Raw genomic sequence first — 12017 nt, 5'->3', positions numbered from 1 at the left:
TCTGGAGGATGTTGTGGGTGGGAGAGCAGAGCCCAGTGTCTGCCTGTCTGGGGCAGGAGGAACCCCAAGGTACAAGTGAAATCAAACAAGGGATGGGCGAGGAATGGGACAAGAAACACAGCCAATCCTGGGTGGAGATACAGCTGTCTCTGCCTGCAGAGATTTTTCTTTATCCCTTTTAGTTTAAGATTCATTTATTTTTAACCTCGGACAGCTGCAAACAGCACGCAGAGCCCTGCTGGAGTTGCTTACAAGGCTTTCTTATTCAAAAGTTTATTTGAGATTATTAGCTTGTGAGATCATTTATAAAGGAACAATCAGATATATTCAGGAAAATTAGAAGCCCCTCTGCCCATAGTTACCCACTGCTGAGGCTGTAGGCGAATCTCTATCTACAAATCTGAGCACTCCACAATAAAAACCCATTACTCCAGTAATCTAGCAGGGCTGCAGCCTACAGGGATCAGTTAAGAAGCTGGTGGGGATTGTTTTGCTGCTTTAAATGTTTGTTCAGTGAAGGAAGCATTAGTTCTTCAGCAGGGGCGAGCTGTACTGCTGCCTGGATGCTGTTGGAGGTCGAGTCAAAGAGAACAGGATTTATGGATCTGACGTGGTTGAAGTAATTTTCCAGCCTGCTCTACCCACGCTCTGAGGCTACTCAGTGTCTGGTGGTGGTGGCAGCTCAGCCCTGGCTGGTGCTCTGCAGCAGGGGAAGGGTGCCCAGGGATGCCCACTGTTAACTGCCTTGGAAAAGCAATGTAAGAGCAGAAGAGAAATAGAGAAAAACAAAAAGGCAGGAGCTGGGATGCTGGAGGCAACTGCTGGCATCCTCTTCTACTCGTCTGTGTGGGAACAAGAGCAGGTAGTCAGTAAAACAGCTCAAGGACCTCCCAAAACCGCTCTTCATCGCCACCTTCCCCTCCCCAGCAGTCCCCAGGACTCTGGGGACACTTGGGCACTCACCTTTGCTTGCTCTCAGCTTAAGCATGTCCACCCCGGAGAAGATCATCTCCTCTGGCTCCACGGTGGCGGTGGCAGCGGCAGCACTGGGAGCAGCAGTGCCTGCAGAGGGAGGGCAGGACGTGGGTGCTGGACCCCGGGGCTGCCCCATCACCCACCCCCATCCCTCCGAGGGCAGCGGGGGAGAGCCTGTGCCCACTGCTGAGCTGGGGGCAAGGGGGGCTCATGGAAAACCCTGACTGCACACCTCAGCTCCAGCTACCTGCGGCGGGCTGCGGGTTTTGGGGTCCTCTCCAGCCTTAACGTGCTGGCACTGCATGGGTGAGGGGTGCACCCTGCAGCCTGGACTCCTTCCTCTCCTCTCCTAGCTCTTCTCCCTAATTCCAAGCATACACACTGCTCCTTCCTCTCCATCCCCTCCCTGGCAACCTACCGGGACAGTTCAGCTTTCCCCGAGTCATAGTGCCCTCAATCTTGGTGCCGTTTTTGTAGGAGCACCAGCAGAAGCCGGTGGAGTAATGGCACTGCTTGGGCAGGTAGTCTCCGTTCTCATCGCACTGCGGGCGGAAGCGGCCCAGCTGGTCATCCCCAAAAGCGGCCTCTGCCTGGCACTTAGTTTGCACTAGGGCAATAGAAACAGAGGGGACACTCCATCAGCCCCCCAGGCCTGTCTCCCCCTCAGCAGGAGATTCTATCCAGAAACAGTTAAAGGTGAGCAAGCCCCCGCCTGGTGACCTTTCTGAAGCTCTTGGGCCAGCCAGGGATGGAGGATTTGGGGCGGTGCTCCAGCTGTTCAGCCTTTTGTTCACCCCAAATGCCCTACAGGCAGCAGGCAGAGATGCTCTGTGATGTCCTAACAGCCACGAAAGAGCGGCTCCCCACGGAACAAATAGGTCTGTGACTGGAGGGAGGGCCCTCCCCAGCTCAGCAGCCCATCCCCAATACCTTTCTCCGCTGGGATTGCCTTGCGGTCCTCTGACTTGGGGTTCTTGGCCATCTCAAACAGCAGCCATTTGTGCATCCAGGACTCAAAGGACTGCAATGAGAGGGTCCAGCACATTAATGGGCATGGGGGGAGTTCACCCCAGGGGCGCCATGTCACAAAGCTCTGGCTTGGACGGGGAAGGTTGTGAACACCATCCTCTTCCTTGAGGTGGGAGCAGCCCAAGCCTGGCTAAAGCCAGACTTTGTTTATCCAGGTGGGGATACCCCAGTCCCTCCCCAAAGCACTCCTGGATGGAAAGCAGGTGGGACAGGATGACAGTGACAAGCACTGACCTTCCAGTCCGCATAAGTCATGGTGCTCCTCAGTCTCTTCAAGTTGTCCATCAGGTTGTTGTTCAGCTCCGGGAACATCTTGCTGGGGTCTGCTTGCTGCAGAGCAACCACCACAGTGAGGGCCAAGAAAAATGAGGCGGGGGGTGGGGGTTGGAGCTCTGCTGGTATCAGCCAGATGGGTGCTGCAGGAGGTCAGGAGCTCCCACCAGCTCTGAGTACCCCAAGAGACCCCAGACCAGTGCAGGACGAAGCTGTGGGGCGGGGGGAGCAGGGGACCTTACCAGCAGCAGGTGCTTCACTTGGTCCTCGGTTTTGTTGCTAACAGGGCCCTTGACCTCAAGAGAAAAGGCAAAGGGGCAGTGTGAGCACGGCAGCAAGTCCTAAGGGCAGCAGGCAGTGCCAAGCAGTGCTGGATCTCTCTTACCGGAAGGTCTTCAAAGGGCGCAGGACGCATGACCCTCATGACCAGGGGCGGGTTTGCCATGGCCATGTTCATCGTCTTCACTGGCTTGGCACCTGCCGAGGAAGGAGAACTGTGAGGGGCACCAACAGGGCTGGGTGGTCCAGGAGGGAGTCATCCCTTCTGCCTCTGCCTCCCACCACTCTGATGCCCATGGGGCTACTGACCGGCAGGCAGCTTCCTCTGCAGAGCCTCCAGCTGCAGGTGCTGGGAGGTCTTGGTCAGCTTGCTGATCTGCCCGCTCTGCTGGTACACGAAGTAGATGGTGACAGCCTGGCCGGCGATGAGCAGGGCCACCAGGATGGAGAGCGTGGAGAAGGCGGCTTTGCGCCTCAGCGCAGACCTGCGGGACACGGTCAGGGAGCTCAGCCGCCCGCCGGCGGCAGAACATGACATCCTGCCGTCACCCCCTCCCCGCCCCAGACAGCCCCGTCCCGGCGGATTTGCAACCAGACAAATGCAAATTCCCCCATCGATGGGAGCAGAAGTGAAACCTCAGCATGAGCACACCGGGAACCGAAACCCGCTGTGGGGGCGGGGGGAACTGGGGACACGGGAGGGGGACAGGGCGCTGCCAGGGGATTTTGGGGAACGGCATCACTCTGGGCATCGCCTTTTGCGGGATGGTGAACACCACTTGGAATCTCGCTGGTCCGTGGGGCAGAGGACACGACTCATGGGATGTTGGACCTGCCCCGCTGGCTGTCGAGGCGCAGCGGGGCCCCAGAGGTCACCCCCCGCCTCCGCTGCCCGGGAGGAGCGGACACCGCCCGGCCAGGGGCCAAGTCCCGAACGGGACGCGCCGCACGGGGCGTCTGCCCGGTGACTGGTGACGTCAGGGCTTCCCGGCCTCTGATTGGCTGCAAATTTTGGGTGGGGTGTGCCCCCTGCGGGGGTTGGGCCATAGGGACGAGTTGGGACCTGGGGGCGCAGCCCCACAAAGCCACTTGGGTCCAAGGTCCGCTCCTGCCCCATGGCCACGTCATCAGCCTGCCTGTCCCACCACCTCTTCCTCACAAAGAAAGAAGTTTTGCTTCCTCCAAAGCTTCAAGCCATGGCTCTCTGCCACACCCTGTGAGCCTGGCCACCCCATCGCTATGCCTTGTCCCCGGCTGCCTCAGAGATACAGTGACCCCTTTCATCCCGCTGCCACCCCTTGCCCTCCCAATCCCATAGCCACCCAATTCCCCCATCCCACAGCCGCCCCACGTCCCCCTCCCATTGCCGCCCCATGCTTCCCATCCCACGGCCACCCAATTTCCCCCATCCCACTGCCACGCCCTGCCTCTGCCTTGCCGCACAGCCATGTTCTGGCTCCTTCCACAGCCCTCTTGGCTCCGCAGTGCCCCATTCCCACAGCCTGCGCCCCATCTTCTGCCCCATAGTCACTCTGTGCCCCCTTGACCCGACTGTATCCCCTTCCATCCCACAACCACGCAATACCCCCCTGCCCCACGTCCCCACCGTGCCCGCTTCGCCCTCCCCGTGCCCCCCATCCCCGTGTCCCCAGCTGTGGCACCTCTGGGCGTCCCCAACACTGAGCACGCCGCTGCCGCGGTCAGAGATGAGGTCCCGCTGCTCGTCAGCCATGGCTCCGCTGGGCTCCCCGAAGGCAATGAGCACACCGAGCGAGGCTTCTGGAAATACCCTCGGGTCCCCACCCTGCCCTGACACCCAGGGGGGGAAGCCAAAAGAAAAGTCCTATTGGCTGCTGGCACTTGCATCACTTGTTGCCAGGCAGACCTCTGCTCCGGAGGTCTCCAGTTCAGAAATGATGCTGGACACAGCCGTGAGCTCCACGGCCGCTCAATGGGGCTTCACTGCCCACCCCACGCCACGGGAAGGTCACGGCGCCCAGCCTGGTGACACCGGTGCCATGGGCCCAGAGGCTCAGGTACCCCCGGGGGGGCGGGAGGTGGTACATGGGGGGCAGGAGGTGAGAAAGGGAGGGAGGGGTCAGATGGGGGAGGTGAGAGGCAACGAGTGAGGAAGGAAGTGGGGTGCAGAGGTGGGACACGGGGGGTGGGACACCATGGGGAGGACCCCCTACACCAAAGGCTGAGCAGGACCTTCCGTGGGGGCACAGTGCAGGGTACACCCCTCCTCCCTGACCTTGGCTGCTGGGGGAAAGCTGCACTTGGGCTCAAGCCCCTCCTTGAGGGTCACTTTGGACCCTCCCTGTGTGGGGGTTCTCGGCCAGCACTTCTCAGGCTGAGGGGGCAATGACTAAAGGACCAAGCACTTGCAAGCCCTCCTTCCTTCTAGCACTACCCCCCTTGCTTTGCCTGCAGCATCTTCCAGGAGCTGAACCCCCAAAGCCAAGAGAGGAGGAGCAGCCCCTCAAGGTGAGTGACCCCAAAGCACCAGTGGGAGTGGGGCAATGGGGGTCTCCAGCCCCCCCACAACCCCCCAAGTGCTACATGGGCAGGAGCAGCCATCCAGCCCATAATGCTGGGTTTTGGTGATTCTACACAATGTCCCAGAGCAGCGCGGGGATAACACACCCCCGATGCCCATGCTGGGCCGAGGGTCACACTGAGCCCAGCACCAAGCTGGCTCCAGCGTCAGGACTCAGCACAACCTTGGCCAGAGTTCAGTCAAAAGTGAAACTGCGAATGTGGAATTAAAAGTCAGGCACCACTGGTCACCTGGCAAAGCCACTGGGGCGAGCAGGGACGTGTTGTTTCAGCCATTCCATTTCTTTTCCTGATTCAGTCCCGAGCCTCCCAGCCAGCAGGGACATACAGCTGGCCCTAGGAGAGCAGACAAAGGGATCGTTTCGGAGCATTTACAGGGAGTAGGGCAGGGTCTCCCAGTAGATGGTGTTCCTTGAGGAAACATGGTGGGACAGTGCTCCTGCTTTCCAGGTGGCAAACTGCAGCCCCACAGAGGGGAAGGGTTTTGGTGCCTGGACCCTGGTCCCAACCCTGCGACCCAGCTGGGAAAGGCCTGGGCGCCCAGGGGTTCAGAAAATACCGGCCCAGGGGTGTCCATCAGCCTCACCCCAAAGGCCCAGGGGTGTCCATCAACCTCACCCCAAAGCTGTAACAAAGCTGTATTTAGAAACCATCAAAGGGGTTTGAAAAGAAAATAAAAAGGGAGAGGAAATTGAGAAAAAAGGGAGGAAAGAGAAGTTAAAAAAAGGGGGAAGAAAAAAGGGGGGGAAAAACGAAAGAACAAAAAAGCATTCCACGCATTTTTTGTCTCTCCCCTCATGGGCACTGGGAGTTTTAGGGGACACATGGGTTTTCCTCACAGCCTCAGCCCCCACTCAGCTCCTCATTTTGGGGCCACAATCCCTGCCTCAAGGCCACGCTCCTGGTGCATTCCGTGACCAGCCTCAGCCATAAGGGGAACCAGAGAAAGTCTGAGCAGGAACTTGGCAACCGAAACCCCAGCGATTCCATGGAGCTGGGCTGGCTCTGCAAACCACAAACGTGGGTGATAACCTGGGGGTGGGGAACAGCCCCCTTCCCAGGCAGGCTGAGCCCCTTGAGCCCCAGCCTGGAGGGGGACCATCAGCCCTAAGTCAGCCCCTGCTCTGCACACAGACATTCCCCGTCAGCTCTTCAGTGCTTCGCACACACAACTTTCTGCCCAGGGCTGTGGCACCCAGGGTTTTTCAGTCTGTGAATTGATTTTCCAGGGAAGACACAGACCCTTTCAGAGCGCAGCTTCCATCCTGTCTGACCCTCCTCACTCTCCCACGGCCTGAGGCTGGCACTGGATTGTCACCACTCTGTTACCCCAAGGCTTTGTATTTGGTGCTGCCCATCAAAAACTTCACAAGTCTTTTTTTGGGGGGAGAAAAAGCCATCTGGAGCAAGGAATGGTTTCAGGACTCTGCTGAGGAGCAGGCCAGCAGAGCAATTGTTTCAAACAATGAGGTGGAATAACCCAGGCACATTCACAGGAAGCCATTCATCACCAGCTGGGCCTCATCTCGCAGCTCTCAGCCCCCAGACCCTGCACAAAGGTTTGGGGAACAGACCCACATTTCCCACCGACCCTGAGGTGACACCCTCAACAGCACAGGATTAGCCCTGGGCACAGCTGAGGGGGAAAGGCTGAGCCACAGGGCCCACCAGTGACCCCTGACTGTGTGTGGGGATGGAGCACAGCCCCCAAGCAGCCCCATGCCCTCCACAGGACGAGCATCCCCGCCAGGGTGACACAGCGTGGGCAGGCACACGTGTCCCCCACCCACGTAGCCCAGGAGCCATCACCCAGATACAGCTACAGGGGGTGCAACTGATTCAGTTCCTTGCTAAATCACTCAAGACAAGCTGGTTGGGTTAGGCCAGGGACTGTCTAGAGCCAGGAGACCCATCCATGCTACTCTGACAGGAGGGTCTTTCCGTCCAAAAAGGCCCAGGACACAGGCCAGGAAGCTGCTCTGTGCTGGGACTTTGGTTTCTCTTCCTCATTCACCATTTCCTCTTTAGGGTTATGCATCAACACAGGAAGCTGCTTCAAAGATGTCAGGTCGACAGAGAAATCAGTCATTTGTGCTTTAATTGTGCAGCAAGCCCAGGCACCAGCCTGCCCATGGCACAGCACTGCCAGGGCAGCACGTGGCACGGGCTGGGTGTAGTGACTCGGCTCAGCCAGCCCTGTGTGCACCAGCAGGGCTCCAGCTTCCAAGGGTTAAGGGTTCCAAATCCACCTTCCTCTACAGCAGACACCTTCCCTTTTCTACATCTGCTCTATAAACCAGCAGGGCTGAACCGGCCTGGAGCAGGGTGGGCAGCAGAGGGAGTGAGGGGAAACGTCCCCTTGCACCAAGAGACAAGCAGTCTACTGAATTTTTGCCACAGCAAAGGTCCTTTGTTTTTGCTGTAGAGCTCTCCCCAGATGTGCCCCATGAGGCAGCCCTGGGACAGAGTAACTCACACCAACAGGGACAGCTTTCACTGTATCCAAAGTGTACCAAAAAGCAGAGGAGCTGTTGGCAACGCAGCGTCCCACTCCCTGCTCTCCACTGTCCTGCCCCCTCCTCCTTTCAGCTCCATGTTGGCTGAGCTGCTTCTGGTTTCATGTTTTCAACACCTTCTCCACACAGAGTTCAAAGAACACTTTAAGTACAGGAAAACAGTGATTTGAACAGCAAATAGTGCACGTTTAAGACAGTAAGGGAAATTTATTCTAACATTTTCCATGGCCACATAAAAAATAACAAATAAAGCACTATGGCTGTGCCAAGGGAAATGCTGGCTTAGGAACAGATGTCCAGGCAGAGGATTTTTTCCACAGAAAGGGGAAGTGATGCATTAAGCAACATTTTGCAGAAAACCCAGCAGCAGTTGCTTGCTCCCAGCCCAGCTTTTTTTTTTTCCAGGAGATGCAAGAGGTCATGACTCATTTTGAAAGTATCTTTTGCTATACAAAGCCCAAGACCCGTGTGGCTTTAGAGCAGCCAGCCTGGTTCCCCTCCAAGCCAGAGGCCCAGCTCCAGAGCACAAGCCATCTCGAAGCCCCTCGGCTTCTAAGCACACCCCAGTAAGAAAACACAGAGCTAAACAGAGGTTTAAGAGAGCTTTAATAACAGAAGGTGCTGCGCTGGTTACAGACGACGTCCACGGCGACCACCCTTCCTGCGAGTGCTGTCGGAGGGGATGGGGGTGACATCCTCTGCAGGGAGAAAATCCAGAACACAGTTACCTTCCAGAAACCACCTGGGCACAGCCACCCCGCCCCAGGCATCACCCAGCACCTCAGCACTCAGACACCACAGGAGCCGCACATGTGCAGAAGGAACTCTCCATGGAGTGAAGGTATTTGGGAATTTGCCACAGGCTGGGTACCCAGGGCTTTAGTGCTTGTACGCAAAAATCCCCATCTCCCATCCCATTTAAACCAAGCAGCCACAGCGTTTCCAAAGAAACACAGGATGCTTGAAGAATTTTCAGCACAACAACCACAACTGCATCTTGTGACTCCCCCACAAAGTTCAGGACTCTCCCTCCAAGAGCTGGAGAACTCCATTATTAGTGAATCACCAAGACCAACAAGGTATTCTTAAGTGACTGAACAGCTCTGTGACATCAGAAGAGCAGCAGCATCCTGCTCCAAGCTGGGGCTTGCCTTGCACATAGAAACTGGGGTTCTGAGTACTGCTCTCACCACCTGCTGGTGAACTGTCAATTTAAGGATCTGTTTACATGAAATCCTTTCACTGGAGCCATCTAAGCAGCCATGAAGAACATCCCAAAGTTAAGATCATGCAGCATAGATGCCTACAAAGCTCCTTTCACTAAATAATCCCTTTTTTCCTCACTCACCAATGCGGCCGATCTTCATTCCAGAGCGGGCCAGAGCTCTCAGGGCTGACTGGGCACCAGGTCCAGGAGTCTTGGTCCTGGAGGAGAGTCAGAACCAACAACCCCTTCAAGAACTCAGGAGCTGAACACAGTTTACAAATAGCCAGCAATATCAAAGTCACACTCTCCCCATGCCAAACCACCCTCCTCCTGGTCCAGTCTCATCCACCATCAGCCCCCACAGCCATGTCCCCATCAGTGTCCCAGCCCCCCCACTGTACCTGTTGCCCCCAGTGGCACGCAGCTTGATGTGCAGGGCAGTGATGCCCAGCTCCTTGCACCTCTGGGCAACGTCCTGAGCCGCCAGCATGGCCGCGTAGGGAGAGGACTCGTCTCTGTCCGCCTTCACCTTCATCCCACCTGTCACACGGCAGATGGTTTCCCTACAGAAGGAAAAGGTGACGTTCGGGAAAAAAAAGCCATTCCTTGTTCTTCCCCCAAGGCAGGTTCTGCCTACAGACAAAACCTGTTACTGCTAATGTTACCAGATCAATAAGCTACCACACAGTACCTGGAACACCGTATTGATCAGAAAAGCTCACCAAGCCACCCAGTTCATGTACATGCACCATCCCAACTCACAGCTCAGCAGAAACTCGAGCATTTTGGTGGAACCTCCTGCCAAACCTAATTTGCACTTTCACACCCGAAGGAGCTGGGTACTGCAGCGAGGTGATGCATGTCTCATACTCACTTGCCAGACAAATCGGTCACATGGACAAAAGTGTCATTGAAGGAGGCAAAGATGTGGCAGACACCAAACACATTCTCTCCTTCAGCAACCTGTGGTCCCAAGCTGATGACCTGCTCTTCCTTCTTCTCCTTGCCCTTACGAGGTGCCATTTCTGAAAAACAACAAAACAGATGTATGAGTGTTGGTAGTTTCCTCAACATTCTTAAAGAACTTGATGGAATTCCTGCTATTGCAACCTTTCACCAAGCAAGAAAAATGAGTTACCATTGGCAAAACACAGGTAAATTTGGGGGTACAGGTAAATTTCTTATAAACCCAGGATTCGCAGCTTCGCTGTATCCTGGCACACAGGTCATCACCTACAGCTGTTAGTGGAGTCCCTCCTGCTGCATTTCATGGCAGCTGACGTCCCCAAGCTCCATCACAGCAGCGCACAAGGGAGCTCCTTTCCTTGATAACCAGCTATGCTGAGCATTTCCCCTTGTTTACGCGGGTTTATGGAAAAAAACCACCAAACCAAACAATTACTACAGACCCAGTATTGTCAGTAAGCCCCGAGTCTGCAGACCTTTTAGGTACCAGCTTAGGTTCTTCCATGTTACTGGTCTCTCAGCCACATCCTTGGGACTAGCCCAGTGAAGTCTCCTGCCCCTGAAGCCCACACCCAGCGATGGGAGACAGCAGGGGCAGCACTCGGCTGTGCTCGGTTTGGCGGCCGGGAATCCTGTGCATCCGCTCCCAAACACAGAAAGACGGTTCCCTATTGCCCTCTCCTGCCAAACTCCTGCTACAGCCAGTGCTCTGCACAAGGGAGATGTGCGGCCACTGCACCGAGGTAACCAACCCAACACAACCCATGTTCACCCTCGGTGGTCCCCTCTCCACCAACAGCCCCGAGCACTGTAACATCCATTTACATCAGTGTCTGCGCGGCCGCTGCGATAGCACCACATCCCTTTCCGGACACATTCATGGCGCACAGGCTCCACAGCGCCGTCCCCAGCCCAGCGAGGCCGGTACAGCACACACAGCACACACCGCACACGCTGTACCGCCGGCATCGAGCTCCGAGCTCCGAACCCGCCGCGTTTCAGCGCTCAGGGACGCAGCCCCGGCCGCTCAGGGTGCGGGGGAGGGCCGGCCCGGGGCCCAGCACCGCCAGCCGGGAGCTCCGCTACTCCAGCCCGCGGCTCTCCCGCGGCCCATGGCCCCGCTCCGCCGAGCGCGCCTCCCCCGCACCCAGCGCGCTGCCCCGCGCAGCCCCGGTCCCGCGAGGGCGGGCGGCGGGCGCGGAGGCCGCGGCGAGGCGCGGGCGGGCGGGATGGCGGCGGATGCGGCGCGGCGCGGACTCACCTGCCCGTCTGCTCCGGCGGCTGCCGCGGAAAGGAAGCGGCGGGGTCAGGGGGGCGCGGGTCACCGCCTCACCCGGAAGGGATGGTGGGAGGCGGCGTGTCCGCTGCCGCAGGCACAGAGCTGTGCCCCGATCCCAGTCCCAATCCCTCCGCGCCGGCCGCCGCCGCCGCCGCCAAACCGTGACCGTCTCTCCCGAGGCCAAGCCGGGCCGATCTCCCCAGGACGGCGCGGCCGCCTCTCCCCTCACACAACTGGCGCCGCCGGCTCGACCCCCCCAAGATGGCGGCGGCGTCTCCCTGAGTCCCTCCCCAAGATGGCGGGTGGGTGTTTGCGCTTCTGACGGAGCCGTCCCGGGAGAGCTTTGGAAACGAACCGGTGTGAAAAACAACTGGAGGGAAATGGCTGTAATTCCAGCAAGCATCCTGCTTCCCCCCGGCTACGCCCGAGCAGTCGGCTCTGCCCCGGCTCAGCAAGAGCCAGGTTGGGGCGCAGGCCATTCCTCCTTGCTCTGCAGTCGGGGCTGAGCACGGCCAGGGGTCCCGGGGGTCTCCAGGCACCAGCTTGTCCCTGCCCCGAGCTCAGGCGGGAGCCCTGACCGCGAGGAGGTGTGCAGGAATTCACCCACAAAAGAATGTATGTGGTGGTTTAATATGTGTACGTGGGATATTTTCATCAAAGAGCTGATGGGAGAGGTTTCAGTCTTGATGATTCTCTCAGGAGCTCCGACAGCTGATGGGAGAAGCAGAGACTGCAGCTGTGAACTGAGCGATGGTGCAGGGACACCTCCCACAGCTGTGATCGGAGAGGTTTGTTCTACCTCTACAAAGACAATGTCAGTTTGTAAATTTTTACATAAAGGTGGTCCAGCAAGGCAATGTTTTCTGGTTCCAAGTGATTTAAAAAGTGCTCAGGAGAGTAAGGATGGGGAACACCAAAAACCTTCAGAACAGAA

General features: G+C 57.5%; 2 protein-coding genes across 4 annotated transcripts; both read right to left on the bottom strand.

Annotated features, from left to right (window-relative positions):
• Window positions 1-239: 239 nt before the first annotated feature.
• Window positions 240-4326, bottom strand: CD74 (CD74 molecule). 2 transcript variants are annotated; one of them, XM_010399754.3, is made up of 9 exons: window positions 4218-4326; window positions 2866-3041; window positions 2663-2754; window positions 2520-2573; window positions 2239-2334; window positions 1906-1996; window positions 1394-1582; window positions 964-1062; window positions 240-842 (listed from the first exon to the last, which is right to left on the bottom strand). In XM_010399754.3, the coding sequence occupies exons 1-9, from the start codon at window positions 4286-4288 to the stop codon at window positions 835-837; spliced, it is 876 nt and encodes a 291-aa protein (XP_010398056.1). In that variant the 5' UTR covers window positions 4289-4326; the 3' UTR covers window positions 240-834. The 2 variants fall into 2 exon arrangements, with proteins under 2 accessions (XP_010398056.1, XP_010398057.1); XM_010399755.3 differs by lacking the exon at window positions 1394-1582 and having other exon boundaries at window positions 258-842.
• A 3893-nt stretch (window positions 4327-8219) lies between these two features.
• Window positions 8220-11357, bottom strand: RPS14 (ribosomal protein S14). 2 transcript variants are annotated; one of them, XM_039559825.1, is made up of 5 exons: window positions 11066-11357; window positions 9713-9863; window positions 9240-9401; window positions 8980-9056; window positions 8220-8329 (listed from the first exon to the last, which is right to left on the bottom strand). In XM_039559825.1, exons 2-5 carry the CDS (start codon window positions 9859-9861, stop codon window positions 8262-8264), a joined length of 456 nt encoding a protein of 151 aa, XP_039415759.1. In that variant the 5' UTR covers window positions 9862-9863; window positions 11066-11357; the 3' UTR covers window positions 8220-8261. The 2 variants fall into 2 exon arrangements, with proteins under 2 accessions (XP_039415759.1, XP_039415761.1); XM_039559827.1 differs by having other exon boundaries at window positions 10630-11071.
• Window positions 11358-12017: the final 660 nt, after the last annotated feature.

This window comes from Corvus cornix, chromosome 13 (assembly GCF_000738735.6).
Source record: "Corvus cornix cornix isolate S_Up_H32 chromosome 13, ASM73873v5, whole genome shotgun sequence".
Lineage (NCBI taxonomy): Eukaryota > Metazoa > Chordata > Aves > Passeriformes > Corvidae > Corvus > Corvus cornix.
The sequence above is the reverse complement of the archived record's forward strand: the minus strand, read 5'-3'. Positions and strand labels throughout refer to the sequence as shown.